Raw genomic sequence first — 15,751 nt, 5'->3', positions numbered from 1 at the left:
CTGGTCCAAACCCCATTCTCTGATACTGAGGAGTTTTGCAAAGCTGCAGGTGTGATCAATGGCAGCAAGAAAAGGTGCCATGTGTGTAAACAGGGGCTGCATATTTATACCTGCAAAGAAACCCTCTTGGCAGCTTACTTGAGCATGTGAAGAACTTTGAGTGTGATTCCTTCTTTAGGAGTTGGTAGGTTGCTCATGAGTTGAGAGCTGTAAGTAGTGTTGCTTGGTCTTACCAGGGTCAGAGGACCTAGTGAATTATGAATTTAAAGAATGTTTTAATAAAGTATATTTTATTTTTAATAAAATTATAAAACTTGTTTCCCCAGTGAGTAGCTGAGAGCCTCTCAGACAGGAGGCTGGTATAAGCCTTTTTGATGCAGAGTAAGGAGGGAGGATTGACAGGTTTTAGAACAGGTTTTGGATGAAAAGAAATGTAGCTGAAATCGTGGCTGTGGTGGAAGCACTGTATGTGTTTAGCTTGGATTTCATTTTCAGTGGGCAGTGATTTCAGGGTGCCTTAATTTTGGGCTTCCAATTATTAATCTGATAAGCTGAAAAGGATGAAATTTGGGCCCTAAAGTCCATAAGCTCCTAAACTGATATTTCACCCTCTAAGGTGAAGACTGTCTTCCTGGGCCACCTTCCTACACAGGCAGTCACAGCCTTTTTACAGTACAGTCTAGTACGATTCTTGCCATACTGCTTCATGCCTCTTTTGTGAGTGTGCAGGCCTGTTTTCCAAGCAGTGTTTCTTGCTGGGATTGTTCTGAAATCCATGCATCCTACCAGGGGATTTCCATTTGGAATTAAAGGGGTTAGTTTTGACCAAGAACTTCCCCAGTGACCCGGGACTTGCCTTTTCAAGGCCCTGCTTATGCCGGAGGAATTAGTACCTGTTTTAGAGCAACTTGTCAGCACCAGCACTTAGTAACAGTGTGAATGCTAGTGCGGACAGGCTCAGGTGTCTATCGCATCAGGAAAACTTAAAGAAAGCAGCTTTGCTCCATGGTCAGTCTGCACCCAGGTGCTAATTACCCAAGTTCAGACTAAGCTCAAGAGCCTCTCTTCCTGTACTGTGCACTCACGAGCAGCAAAGATACCTGAACAGGAACCCCAGCAGAGGGTTGCTGGCAGAGTGCTCCCTGCCTGAGGCTACCAAGTCTTCCAGACAAACCACAAAGCCTATCTAGTCTCTGAGGCTCTGGACGGAGGAGGGAGTTGAGGAAAGTAAGTATTTTGTGGACGCAGTGGGATGCTGGCTGGCATTTCCTGCTGTGAGGGGGGACACGATTGGTCTTTACACTTTAAATTATGTCAGGGCACCTAGGATCCTAGATGGGCATATTAATTTGGATGTCATGAATCAGAGTAAGTATCAATAAGCAGAGCTGTTAAGAAATCTCTCCTCACTCAGGCACATCAGGAACATTTTCCTCTTCGGCATGTGTTCTTCAGTTCCCCAGCAATACAAGCAAATTGGAAAGTTCAGCTGTCATTTGGGGGAGGTCATAGATCACACTAGCAGCCTGAGTAATCCAAGAGGTTTTAAGTATCATAGCATTTAGTTTAAAGTGAAATTTGCTCTGACAGGGGCTGGCAGACCAATAGGAAAAAGAAATATTTGTGCTTAGAGAAGTGCATGTGTAGAGACCACGAGTATAACTGATGGCTGGAAGTGATTTCAGTCTAAAAAAAACAAATCATTAAGAGAGTGCATAGGGGTAAAATACACAGTTCATATTTTAAAGGGTCTCAAAATGAACCAGCAACTGAGGTTAGCAGTGCATAGTAATTAGCTGTGCTGTTCACTGTTTAACTCCATCAGCTCCAGGCGTGGTGGTAAACTTTGCACAAGAAAACAGTTGTGCTTTGACGATGTGGTTAGCAAGCACCAACCTCTCTGTGAGTATGTGTGCAATTTTGTGAGACAAAACTGCCTTAACTTGCAGATTAAGGCAATGGCACAAGTCATTTATCCAAGTTCATTGTGGTGGTGTGTGATCTGTATTCACTATACAGCTGTGGGGATTGTGTACACTTCTGCTGGGTACCTAGTTGAACAGGGGCTGACTAACGGGAGCAAAAACTACTAATTCAGGGATGAGTATTGTTACCTTGATGGCATGATTATGTGTCCCTAAGTTTTTTGGGAAGGCAGGCTGATGCTTGCTCTGCTGAGCACTGAGTTTCCCTGTAGATGCTGTATAAATAAGGCCAACAACACGTTTTTCCTAGGAACAAGTTTTGAAGTTGATTGCTGGTATAAATCTTAAGAACACATGGCACAAATTGTGATCTCAGGCGGAGAGAGATTGTTACCCAACAAGTGTTTACAGCCAAAAATCTACCATCTTTCCTAGCTCTACTCTTCTGCTGTTCTTGGCAGAAGTGGCAAGGATTCATCAGGACTTGGTTTTTAAACCCCTGTCTCCACCACCATAGGTTATGCTTGCAGAGTCACTGCCCTTGGCCTGCCAGCCTCATGACTAAGCCAGACTTCAGTCTCCAGATGCATGTTTGCCGTTTTGTTGCCCTACCCCTCAGTTACCTCCTGGGTTCAATAGTGTTTCCTTCAACTAAGAGGACAAGCTTTTTGCTATGGGCTGCCAGTGCAAAAAATCAAATAGGCAAAACTGGTATGTTTCAAGAGCACTAACATGTAAAAATGAAGCCAACCTTTTTTTGAAGCATGGACAAGCCTTCATTTACTTAAGAGAAATATTTAGATAGGAGAGAGTGGTGATTTGATCAAGGTGTTTTAATGTGATTTTTCTGTTCCTTTCTTTTTATTTTTTTTAACTGTCCAAAGTAGTTATCAGCTGATCCATCTCTTCCAGTTTTCTTCAGGACGCTAACATATGTCTAAACCATTTGGAAATAACTGATATGCCTCAAAGTTTAAACTCTAGGGAACTTTACCTAATTACTTACACATTTATAAAAAAATAGATAAAAAAAAATTATTTTCTGAGAATGTGATTGAAACCATATTTTCCTTGCTCTCATTATCAATTTAAATACATTTAAAAGTTCTTTGAAAAAGGATTACTAAACTGAAGTAGCTGGAAAGGCTCTGCCTGCAGAGGTGGAGACCCATTGCCACCTCGTGGCTCAGTGTCGTTATTACACCTCAGCCCCCAAAACCCAACGTTATTTTAGTTTGGTAGTATATAATGGAGTGACTAAAAGAAGTTCTTGAAACTCTGCAGCATCAAGAGAAACCACATTTGCATTTAAGAAGAAAGTCCTGCTTCAGGACATGTCTCAGGCTGCTGTACTTGTTGTGTCCCTCTCTGCCACAGTAAACCTAGAGATGGCTGCTGTTACCTCCCCTGTAAGCCAAGGCATGGCCACTACTAGCTTGACTCGCAGCCTACTCACTCACCTACAACATCTTTCCAGAATGAAGTTTTCAGTAGTTAGCAGAAATGCAAAGAGCCCCTATTCTACCATACTAGTAATAAAAACAACTTATTCACAAGTAATGTTATAGTCATGGAAAAAAAAACAGTGACAGATAAATCCAGAAAAGCGTTTTCTGTTAAAATCTCTTTTCATTATAAATCAACCGTAGATGCTTTAAGAATGTTTGGAAGAAAACAATTGAATTCCTGAGTTTAAAGGTAGCCTTAAAGGGTCCTGCTTCTCTGCAGTGTGTGTGATATCGCTGGCAACTGGGAACTTGTAGTAGCACAACAAAACCAGACTCTGCGCTTCCAAATCCCACTACGCCTTCTTTTAGTTAACTCCTAGTACTAACAGTACTGAAGGAACTTTTTTGAAGAATCGGTATTGTTTTATAGTAGTTATTCAACTTGTTTTCTGAACTGCCAAACAAATTGATCAGCTTCATGCTAGGTCCTTGTTGGCTTGTTTGGAAGAGCTTTGTGGCCTGTATTCAGAAAGCTATACCTAACGGCAGCCCATGTGAGGTCTGTCTGTCTAATCCCTTGGCGTACTGCAAATCAGTAGGGACCATCCTCTGACTAAGGTGAGGGCAGGGTTTGGTGTTTCTGCAGACAAGAGTTAGACACAAAGTAACAGGATTTCTCTTAATCCCTTCTTTTAGGAGTCTTTTAAAGCTTCAAGCCTGCTAATGAGAAAGCTGTTGTTTGCCAGGTACAAAGGAGGGACCTGGAGAAGGTGCCTCAGAAGTCACCAGCTCACTTGATAATGGACTTGGAAAAGAGTAATAGGACTTTAGAGTGGATACAGGAAGGAATGGGTGGCCAGAGGATGGTGTGGAGCCAGAGGCATGTATCCACATAGCTTTGCACCGCTACAGGGTACACCGCAGCTATTCTACTTTTCTTTGCTGTGCTGCAGGGACTGATCAGCCTTTAAGATCAGACTGATGACACTGTGTATGAGTTGAGACAGGGCATTGCCAATTCAAATACAGACAGGCAGATGTGGAAATAGCAAGGCGCTTTCAGGGCACTACATACGTTCAGGTGCAACAATTACTTTCTCTGTAGTTTGGCTTGCTGACTGTGTCCTCTCCCTCTTGGAGGACAAATCTCAGCCTCAGACCTTCTTCCTTCACATGATTATCAGAATATGCCATGAGTGAACTCACTTCCTGAGAAGTACCAAGGATCTTTTTCTAGGACCTCACGGAGGCACAATCCGAGGAAAGTATCTTTGCAGGGACAGAGTGATAGACATGGTCTCCTACCACTTCAGCTGAGCCCTTTCAGTCCAACTGATTCAGCAGTGCCAGCTTTTTGCTGAGCCAGGGCCTGGGGCCCACCCATTGTACATCTTCTGGATGGGTCATTCTTTCCCAGCCTTGAGCGTTGCATAACCCAAGTTCCATATGTATAATTGGCAGTAATGAGGTTCAGCTTTTCCCCACTCCAAAAGCAGTTGGGTTCTTTGTGTTTTGACAGTCCTCAGAGGGGAAGTTCAATTCCTTTCAATGCGTCTTTAGTCAGACGATAAATCAGAATCCTTTTCCATTTGTCCTTCTACTGAAGTGGAAGTTAAAAAGTGACATAACTATGAATAGGCAGTAATCCAGTATCTTAGGCAAAGTTCATTTTCCCTTTACCTCCTGCATGAGAGTTATTGTTGAGCATGAAATATGTGCCACTTTTCCCTACGCAGTTTTTGTACTTTAGTATCTAATTCATTGCGTGGGACTTTTTAGGTGTAAAAGATGCTGTTCTATATGAAAAATGAATTATTCTGTCTCATTAGTCTGTAGCCTTTCAGTATATGATGAATTCTTTCTGCCACTTGGCTGTCAATCTTGTATCCCACCAGAAACACCCTCCTTTGCTGAACTATGTTGCTGTGCCAGGTATTCTCACTTTCTCATTTCTAGCTGGTATTTTCCCAGGGGCTTCAGAAATGTACTGAAGGAAGGAAATTAGATTATTCAGATGTGCTGTGCAGGGCAGGGTTACCAGTGGGCTTTGCAAGAAGCATGCTTGAAGCCTTTCCTGAAAGAAATTTTTTTTTTTCTGTACAGAAAATTTTAATGTACAGAGAAACTGAGTCACAGAAGTGAAGTTCTTTGCCAGTAAATCCATAAAAGGATAGAAGAGACGACTTCTGTCTCTTCTGAGATTTCTGTTTGACCTGAAAGCCTTGCCTTGATAGGAGTTGTATTGGTTTCTCTGCAGCATTTCTTTTTCCACCAAGGGAAGAGGAGACAGAACAGTGCTGGCTAGAAGAGGAAGATGGCTTGCAAGGTTGCCTCACAAAATTATCTCCGTGGCAGGAAGAGTTGGAGACACCAGCACTAGTGTGCCTTCCCTACCATACAAAAACCTACAGTTTCTCTCTCCTCTTTTTTTGTAGCATCGGAGCTGATGGATTTGGTCAATCACCAGGGGTTCCTGGCCGCCCAGCGACTGCTTATGGATACCGCCCGGATGAACCTTACTACTATAGCTACGGGGCACGATAAAACAGCCCACTCTGCAGTCCAGGATTCTGCCACCTGCCCTGGAAAAAACAGCGTGTGCAGGGCCAGCAGTATATCTGTCTATCGGTAATGCATGATTGTACCATGATGGGTCCATCATTGTGTATCCTTTGGCATGTGTAGCTCCAGATAAACCTAGCCTTTCTGGGTCCAGTGTTTTAGTGACAGCGTTTACTCTTTGGTTGCTCTTTGTCATCATTTTTGTACAGTATTTGCTCTGTGACTTGAAAGCAAGAATTGGAAAGCTGCTGGACTGGAATGTGTCACATTCTGTATATTAAGCTACTAATTTAATTTCTATTAAATATAAAAACCTGTGTGGTCAGCAGTGGTGAATGTGTTTCTAACCAATGTTTCATTTGTTTTACAAGGCATTAAGAAGAATGCTTCATGTGAAGCGTGTTTAACATGGACTGATTCCCTCTCACACTTAAGTTACTGGAACACTGTTAAGCCTCAGCATCTCCTGGCACTGCCTTGACACATAGTTACCAAAGTCCAGTCCTGGGTCTGAAGACTTTAATAATGGAAAGATGGCACAGATTCACTCCCCTGGAGCTTCAAACATTTACAATCTAGTTTAAATGCTTGAAAACACTTAAAAATAGAAACTACACTACAAAAGAATACCTTTACCATAGTGTTTCAATAAGAGTTCTGTGGGCTGCGAGAAGACAGCCACATCCTGAGGACTAGCAAGAGAAAAAAACCACGGTAACTTGGTTCAGAATCCAGATGCAGAGCCTTTCCCCCAACTTCTCCATCCTAAAATGCAAATGCATCCTGTCCTGCGTGCTCACAGGGTTTAAACTGGATGTAAGCACAAATCATTGACTGAGCAGCAGAGATAGGCCAGGACACCTTCACGTTGGACTTGCAATGCAGTGATTACATTAAGCCATGTTTTGAAACATGCCATGTGTAAACAGAGTTTAGGCTAAAGCTATTTTAAGTCGTGTACCCCCACCCATAATAGACACAAGAAAGCGTACAGAAATGCCCTCTTTGCCACAGCAAAAGTCTTAATAGACAGCAGATCAAATTTTCACTTTCAAAAAGAAAAGTTACCTCCACCTCATTTTTTTTTTTTTTTAAATGGCTATTGATTTGTAGAATTGTTCCTCTCCTCTTTTCTCCCTCATTTCTGGCTTAAACAGAAAACAGACTTGCATCAGGGGCTGATACTACTAAAATAGTAGCCAGTAATCTCCTAAGACTGGTGTATGTGCTAGGAAGGTGATCTTCAAAGGCATGGGGTTGTTTACGAAGTTGACAGTCTAATAGTCTTTAAAAATATCTTTGAAATTAAGATTGTTTTGAAACCTTGCTTTATCTTTTAAAAGTGTGCAGATACTTTTATATACACTTACTCACTGTGTTTCATACTGCATGACTGGAAATTATTCTAAAATTAGCCATGGTATTTCTTACCAGTTTTCAGCCTCCTCCCTGTGCTGGCTTCATGTTCGTGGCTTCACTTACTGGAGGTAGGTGGAAGAACAGCATTGCCAAGATTAACTAGTATTTTTTTTTAAATAATTTTCTATACAATTTTAAACTAATTCGTATGCAGTTTCTTAGAAAATGTAAGATCTTACTAGAAACACTGCAGAAAACTTGAATTAAACTAATGGATTTCCAGTGTTGTACCTTTCCAGATTCTTTCCATTGGTCTGAGCCCACACTTTATCTGCCCAGCAGTTGTGACACAGTCAAAAGCTTTCTGAATTTTTTATAGTTATAGCTGTGAGAGAAATTACCCAAACTGCATATTCAGACACAGGCTTTTCTTTTGAGACTGGCACTCACTCATCAGGCTTTTCCAGAAAATTAGTGTGAAGTTATTTAAAGCAGTTGCCCTTCTCATGGAATGTGTTTTGGGGGAAGGAAAAAAAAAAAAAAAAGTAGTGGGTCCTTGGAGTATATGCAAACTATCAATGAAACTGAAGGAGCCTTTAATTGGAAACTTCAGGTTAACGAGGAACTACAGTTGAGCTTCAGCAAACGGGTGGGTGTCTGTAATTGTAATACAGTTGTGACCATGCTGAGAATAAATGGCAGTGGAAAAATCTCTGGCTGCATTTTTAGTATTCAATGTTAGGAGTTTATGAGAAAAGAATAAAAGATCAAGTATTTGTAGCTTTGCCTGGCAGCAGCTAAGAGAAGAACATCATTTATCTGCAAGCAGAGCTTGGTAAAAATTACTCAGCACTTAGTAGCCTGAGGACAGAGCCTGCTAGCCAAGATGAAAACCAGCTGTGCCACTATACTCTCCAAGGCAGGAGAGAGGCTGATTTTCCCTTTTAATTACAGTTCCTGAGCCAGAAAGGGGAAAAAAGATATGAGCACACAGACTTTTCAATCTATATCACATTTCCTGTGGGTGTCAGAGGGAGACTGGAGAGTCTGACCTGAAGGGTAACTTTTTAATTATCTGTATTTATGGATTCAGTCCCTGAGTACTGTATCCTGCATAAAATGGGGCGAGGAGGGATCTGCTTTCTTTTAGCAACTTCTACAACTTTTGTCCTTTCCTCCTTTTCCTGGTTTCTCTCCCTGACTTTGTATAGCTCCTTTTTTCTTTCCCTACAGCAGCAATCCCTAACTATCCCAGGAGTATCTTCTTTCCCAGTCTGCTGCTAATTAATTAATGAGTTTGGTTAGGCAGGTGTTTTAGATATAATTAGGCTGTAAAGTTAATAGCACAATGAAATAAGCATAGGCTGAGAAGTTCCTATGTCTGTTAGTTATTATTCAGGCTTTTTGCAGATGTACAGTATAATTTCAGTGAGCAATCTACTTAATGCAGCAGCCTAAGATCTTGTTTAAATTAAATCTGTACCATACTAGTACTTAGGAACTTACTAGGGCAACAGAGGGCGGGGAAAAGCAAAAGTAAACAAATATCCTTGGCCTAGAGAGCTTATGAAGGACCTGAATCAAAGTCTTTTGAATATCGGGGGGTGTGTGGAGCTGTCTGATAACAGTTTAACATGTGCATTTCATTCTGAAATAAGACTGCCATGATTCTGTTTAATCCACTCTGGATCAGATGAAACAGGAACAAGGTGTATCGTCTTCTGGAGTAAGCAGGACAAGCTCTGTTTAGATACAAGAAATTTCAGGCCCGTCTGGCAGGTTCTTTAATGGAATTCCTGTAATACACCACTGGTAAGCTCAGCTGTCCACTCGTCATGGGAGAAGGCTGAGAATAGCTACAACCTTCATTCTGTCCATGTCCATCCTTAAGAAAAATAAACTACGGTGAAGCTGACTTACCGGTGCAACTTACGTTGCAGCTGTCAGCCCTTAAAGTTGTTGTGATCTGCTCATTTTTTTCTTTATGAGGTTCAGGAGAGAGCGCTGAGACAATGAGAGGTACTGGAGCTGGCTGCCTGCGCGGACGGTGGAAGACAGTGCTGCATTGCGCATAGTTCACAGGTAGAAGGTGATGTTTGCAACCAGTCAGTCCAGAAACCCCCTTGAATGAGAACACAGACTTTTCTGGAGTTGGTATCTTGGGGTCCCTGCCCCCTAAAAAGAGAAACCCACTTCTGTTTATTAAGAAATTGAGTACTTGAGAAATACCCTTAGCAGCAAAAAGCTACTGTAACGTAGTTGTAACTAACAACTATGCAGCAGGAGGACATCACTGGAAAAGACATTGGCTGCAGTTCAGGTTGGTGCTGGGACCACCCCCCCAGCCCTCTTCTGTTTCTTCCCTCTGCCTTTTCCAAAGGCCCCATGGCCTGGAAGAGGAAGAGCTGGGTCCAGATAGCGACTGCACTGGAGTCTGCTGGACCATGCTCTCCAGCTGTCCTTATAGACCTTACAAGCTCAACTCCATAGATGGGCTTTTTGCTCCATCCTCTTCTACAGTTCCTAGCCATCTCTCTCCGCTATGCCAATCTTTTCTTGCCCAATCTACTTAAATAACCAGTTACAAACCTAATGAGGCACTTACTAAGGGCTCTGTAATCCCGCTAGTTCCCTGTTTACTCTTTCTTCTTCTGCCCTTGGAAGAGAAGGAAGAGGTTCACACCTACCTCATTAGGTCCTGACATCCTCTGGAGAAGCCTACGTTGGCTGTTCTTAGGAGAGGTAAATGGCAAAGTTTGAAGGACAGAAGCCCAGCTCGTATCTCTACAGCACCCAGCACAACAGGGCCCTGAGCAGGGTGCACACCTCAGTACCTCTTCAGTTTGAATGAAACAACAGGCTCCCATGGGAAAAGCGAATTAAAGGGAAGGAGTGCTTCTCCACAGAGGGAGCCCAGCAAAGTAAATACGCTGTAAAGGATGCAGAGCAGCCAAGGTTTGCTTGTTTCCCGAGAGCCACGTGAATTACACCACAGGCTGAAGCCTGTGGCCAGAGCCAAGTGCTGCGAGTAGATACCAGTTATTGCTTATTAAGAATTTTTTTGCCTTTACCTGCAGTTGTTCAGGTCTTCCAATCTTCTGCCTGTGCCCTGCCACAAACACGCATGCACACACAGGACACATAAGTCCGCGCTTAGGCCCTTGAATAAACTGTGGCAAGGAATGCCCACAGTTCCCTGTATTTTGCACTTTGGGGCCAGGGTCTTTTGGCATGACTGTTTGTCCCATTTGGGCCAAAGACTTCAGATCTTTCCTACCTTTAAAGAGGGAGGTGCATATCTGAACTTAATTTTAGTTTCTGTTCCTATATGCATTATGTCACCCCATAATATATGACATACTTTGCCTCATGCACTATGTAGGACCCGTTCTACTCTCCTGCACCCTCCTCCTCCCATCATCTTTCTGCTTTATTTAAAAAGACCCAGATCATCCAGCAGCCAATATACCCCCCTGCCAGAGGAGCGGACTCCTCCTAGCACTCAGCTGCTTTGTCAACCCTGATGGGCCACCTTACAGCCCCCCAGTGCGCAGCAGTGGAAGCAAGCCTTCCTCTTTGCGTGCCTAAACAGATCATGAAGCTCAACTGAACGGAGTTCGGGTGTGGATCTGAGAGGGTCCCTTTTTCTGTCTGCATGTCTGTGGCTTTGTTGTGCTGAAGGGACTCTGGCACAAACCAGCCTCTGGCCAGTAGACCTGTGCCTCTGGGCATGGACTAGAAAGCTTCACTAGAAAGCAGGGGGGGAAAAGTGTATTGCTAAAGAATGCACTCTACAAAGTTCGTGCCAGATTTGACAGCACAAAATTTAACGCAGGCTAAACCAGTGGAGTTTGGTTACTAAAGAAAGCCAAGGAGTTAGCACAGCTTAGACCACCTTTGTTAAACACGCTGCCATTGCCATTAAATCTTTGTCTAGACAAGGCCACGGGTATGGGGTGTGCTGCTGGGCCCTGCTCGCTCTAAGCGCTAGGTTCAAAATGATTGAGCAAACCACATCCTAGCGCCCTGGCGCTGCACGGAACTGGAATAACATTGGCGATATGAAAATAGCGTGTGAAAAGCCCAGACCTCCCACTGCACTATAGTAATTCCTTTCAGCGTTCGTTCCGCTGTCCAAAATACTCACGTGAAATCTCTCCCCGGAGTCACTTTACTCCGCAGCACAGAGAGCAATTAGTTTTAATGGCATTAAATAGATCTCCTTATGATGCAGGAGTTACACCACCAAAGCAAACGCCGCAGGGCGCGGGGAGATCTGTTGGACAGACCACCTGCCTGGCGTACGCAGTTTTCACCCCGTCGCCCGCGCTTTATTTAGGCTGGTCGGGAAGCTTGTGCTCGATTCCCCGTGGCAGTGGTGTGGGGGCTGAGCGGGGAAACCGTGGAAGGAACTGAGCTGCCTAAACGCAGCCGTGGGGCAGGAGGCCGCGGTGCGTTCGAAGGAGGCAGACGCCTATTCCCCAAGCGCCCGAGACCCGTAGATCCCAGGCGGCGCAGCTCCTTCCCGCACGGCAAAGGAGGCTCAGGCGGAGGGTCCGTCCCGCCCGCCGCGCCGAGCAGCAGCCATGGCGGGGCTGCGGCTGCTGCGGGGCCCGGAGCTCAGCGCAGGCTGCACGCAGGGGTGGGCCGCCGTCCTCGCCGGCGCTCAGTCGCCGCCACGATTCCTGAGGGACTAGGGGCGCGGGGCTCGGGAGCGCCGGCAGACGCGGGCCGAGGGCGGGCTCTCCCCGGGCTCGCTGCCGGTACGGAGCTGCCGCCGGAAGGGCACGGGCGCTCTGCGGGGAGGCTCGCCCACAACCAAAATGGCCGCCGCCGCTTCGCGGGCCGCGCCCCCGCGCAAGATGACCGCCCGCCGCCGGGGGGCGCGCAAGGCAGGTGGCGGCGCTCCGCCCGCCCGTGCTCCGGGCTGCGCCGCTGCCGGAAGCGCCCGTCGGCGGCCGCGCTGTGAGGGAGGGAGCGGCGGGCGGGGCCGCGGCGGCACCCCGGCGGCACCCCCCCCACCCGGGCCGGCGGGGAGCAGGTGCGGAGGGGGCGTCCGTGGGGGTGGCCGGGGGGCAGGCAGCGGCGGGTGGGCGAGTGACAGGGGCTGGTGGCGGAGGCGGGTAGTGGAAGGTGGCAGGGGCTAATGGCGGAGGCGGGCGGCGGGGGTGAGCGGGGAGGCGGTGAATGGGGGTGGGCCGGCCCCCGCGCCACCCGCCGCCCCAGGGCGCCGGCGGTCCCGGCAGCCGCAGCTCCCCTGGCGCGGTGTCCCGCCTGTCCCCGGCGGTGCCCGGCCTGGCGCTGCCTGCGGGCTCGCTGCTGCCGGGGACGTGGCGTCGCGCCTGGGGCCGGGGCTGCGGGGCCGGGGCACGGGCGCTCTGCCCCCCGCCTGGGCCGGGTCGGCCGCTCGGGCTGCGGTCGGTGCCTCAGGCCTCGCTGGGGACAGGTCCTGCCAGCCCGGCTCAGAAAATGGTGACGCTGCCCTCCCTCCCTGTGCGTGTTTGTAACTCGCAGGTAGGGTACGCGGCGGGGGCAAAAGCTCGCCTTTCCGGGAAAAAAGCAAATTCCGCATCGGTGACTGTAGTTGTTTTGAGTGCGCTGTTGGCAGCGGCGTTTCCTGGCAGCTGGTGTTACGCTGGTGCTTCTCGGGGAGCCCTCTGTGTTAAAATGCACGCACTTTTCCCATGCCTGCTGTCCAGGGTTGAACTGTGGAAGGCGCAATAAAATCACGCTTCCTTTCCCAGAGAGGCTGTTGCCTATGGATCGCTCACCTGTCCGCACTCGGGGCAGTGGTTGCGCAAGGTGCTCGCTGGACGTTTGCAGTCGCCGTGCTGGGAAACCACTGCCTTTGGGAGCAAAGCACCCGTCGCCTCTGATAGCAGCTTCCAGGAGGCTCTGTTGGCATGGGAGGTGGCGGGCAGGGCGAGTGGAAAGCCAGGAACTGCCTCACTCTTGGCCCTGGAATGGGAGTGACAGGGCTTGGTGTATGTGTTTCAGGTGAATACCTTGTATGTGGGGTGTTACCACTCTGCAAGGAACTTAAACTGAAATTCCAACTCTAACACCGTTTATGGTAGCAAACCCAAATTGTTCTTAACTCCCAGTCCTTCCGTCTTTCCCTGCTGGGCTTCTCTCCATCTCAAGGTGCACGGTGTGTTACACCTAATGTTCATGTTTACAATTTATTGAAAATAAGATGTTAAAGGGTTACAACGTGGGTGATGTTCTTAACCCGCAAAGCCTATGTGGTCCTTACACAGCATAGTTGTGTGACTGACAGTTTATTTTAGCATCAGAAGAATTCTTCCTTGGGTTTTAGCCACACCTAGGCATACACCTTTGCAAACGCTTTTGCCTGCTGGAGTTTCAATAGCCAGCATGTTTTGGAGTGCTGCAAAAAAGAAACGAAACCAAGCGATAGTTTTGCAAAGCTGACGTGTTCCTGAAAAGTGTGGCTCGTGGTTCCACAGGCTGCTGTTGCCACTTGGTTGTTCGAAGCTGCTCTCTTGAAGGTGCTCGGTGTTTGATACTGAGAGTTGCTGGGTTCCTCCTGAGAGACGGTTACCTGGAGCAGGGGATGCTTGTTTGGAGCTGGTTGTTGTACAGTGGCGCTCGAGTAGATCGCAGTTATTTGAATGACTCCTGAAGGCATCCCTGAAGCCAAATTCGTAACCCATGAATATGTCCATATGCTTTTGGAGGAACACGAGGCACTAGGTCAGTTCAGACACTTTCAGCTGTCCTGTGCAAAATCTGACTGAGAAGTAATTACAGTAGAGCTAGCAAACAAAGCAGAGAATGCAGATTAATGCCCTCAGCTGTGCCCGGCAGGAGCAGCCGGTGCCATTGCACACAGGTGTGGATGGTTAACCTGGGGTGAGCCAGAGCAGAGCTCCCAGGGACCGGCTGGAGAGGAAGGCCTTCCATCTCAGGGCAGCGTGAATCCTTTTGTGCCAAGGAGTTCACCAGAAAGTCCTTTTAAGAACTGCCTGTAACTGATGCATGGTGCTTCCCTTTCACCTCTTAGCCCCTTTGTCTAGTGCTGGGATGCTGCAGTTTAGACTTCTACAGCTTTCCCTTGATTTCTTAAAGGTCATGTTAAAGGAATTGGCACTGAAGAGGTGCAGATCCGTCCCTGACACTAGAGGGGAGAGAATGACAGCAAGCTGCATGTTCTGTAGATAATTCAGTGTTAGATTTTTAGTTTGATCAGGGCACACAAGCTCAATTAAAAAAAAAAAAAAAAAAAAACCACAATTTCCAACTGTAGTGGTTGTTGTACACTTACTTGGTACACTCTGGAGGGTTAAGGTCTGTTCACATCAAACAGTTAAGAGCTGTAATGTGTTCTGGTTCCCATATCTAATGTGTTCCCAGGGTTCATTCCTCCTAGCGAGAAACACATCTAGAGTTGTAGCTACCTGTTTGTTACAGAACAGTTAGCTAACAAAGGTGATTAAATGATGTGTGAGCAAGGATTTGTATGAAGTCTATTAAAAAGGCAGCATTCTGCTCCTTCACAATGCTCTTGTTGACTAGGGGGTTGTGCAATTGGCATGTTTACATTTAAAAAAAACATCAGATCATAACATGTTTAAATATAAGACTTTGGGGAAAGGGGGGAGGGGGGCAATCATTTAGATAACTAATTCTTAACTGAAGCAGTGAAAAGAAGCCTGGAAAACCTAACAGACCAGATCTCCAGAAGGCTCCCAGCACTGCTGACCTCGGAGCTCCTGGGAGGGCTTGAACTAGAGACATGGGAGAGGGGCCAGAGCAGCAGCTTTGCTGGAACAGCTCTGTCGGGGAGCTGAGAGACCCCTGCGTTGTTGCCCTCCTGAAGCCTCTGGTCACGGCCGGAAACAACCACCATAAAGCAATTCTCCAGTTGCAAAAAATCCTTGGGGGTGGGCAGTATTTTCCCCTGCTTTTCCCAAAAACTGAGGTTTTTCTCTCTCATTACTAAAGTATCATTTGCTAACTTCTGTATACAGACCGGTATTCAGGGTCTCGCCTGTAGCCTGTGATCACAAGCCTGATTACAGAGCATATGCATGGTCAGTGTTTTCTAAAAGAGCCTCTGCAATCAGCGTGTTTGTTTTACCGGTTTTGTGTGCGAGGAAGCAGCACAAAAATCTGTGCCAGCCTCTTCCTGACAGAGGCTGTGGGAGGAAGGCAGGGTTGGCAGGCAGATGGAATATTTGTCAGATGGAGAAAAGGTAATTGGGGGCAGGGGGGGAAGCATGCCGCTGGAGGAGGTTACCTGACTATAGCTTTGCTAGAAGTCCTCTGTGTCTTGGAGAATTGAGCAGGGGCTGCTTTTAAGAAGGCCGGGGCCTCCTTGTGCCCTGAGGCAGTTCCTAACTGCTGACTGGGCTTACCTGAACTAAACCTCTGGAGTAGGTTTCTGCATGTCTGGGAGTTTTGATGGATCCTGGGTTTGGTGGCCAGGTCAGT

At 46.8% G+C, this 15,751-nt stretch overlaps 1 protein-coding gene across 3 annotated transcripts in view; it reads left to right on the top strand.

The window, feature by feature from the left end:
* Nucleotides 1-5,940, top strand: part of KIFAP3 (kinesin associated protein 3) — a 72,330-nt gene extending 66,390 nt beyond the window's left edge. For 2 of the 3 annotated variants that reach the window (XM_075710624.1, XM_075710623.1), the window contains one exon: nucleotides 5,809-5,940. In XM_075710624.1, the coding sequence (XP_075566739.1) occupies nucleotides 5,809-5,917 (109 nt within the window). In that variant the 3' untranslated portion in view covers nucleotides 5,918-5,940. Of the gene's footprint in view, nucleotides 1-2,442; nucleotides 2,637-3,083; nucleotides 3,086-4,513; nucleotides 4,574-5,808 lie in introns of those variants that run through there. The other variant, XM_075710622.1, reaches the window with a different exon arrangement.
* Nucleotides 5,941-15,751: the final 9,811 nt, after the last annotated feature.

The sequence above is a fragment of the Pelecanus crispus genome, chromosome 5 (assembly GCF_030463565.1).
Source record: "Pelecanus crispus isolate bPelCri1 chromosome 5, bPelCri1.pri, whole genome shotgun sequence".
Lineage (NCBI taxonomy): Eukaryota > Metazoa > Chordata > Aves > Pelecaniformes > Pelecanidae > Pelecanus > Pelecanus crispus.
Note: the sequence above shows the minus strand (reverse complement) of the source record. Positions and strands in the feature narration are given on the sequence as shown.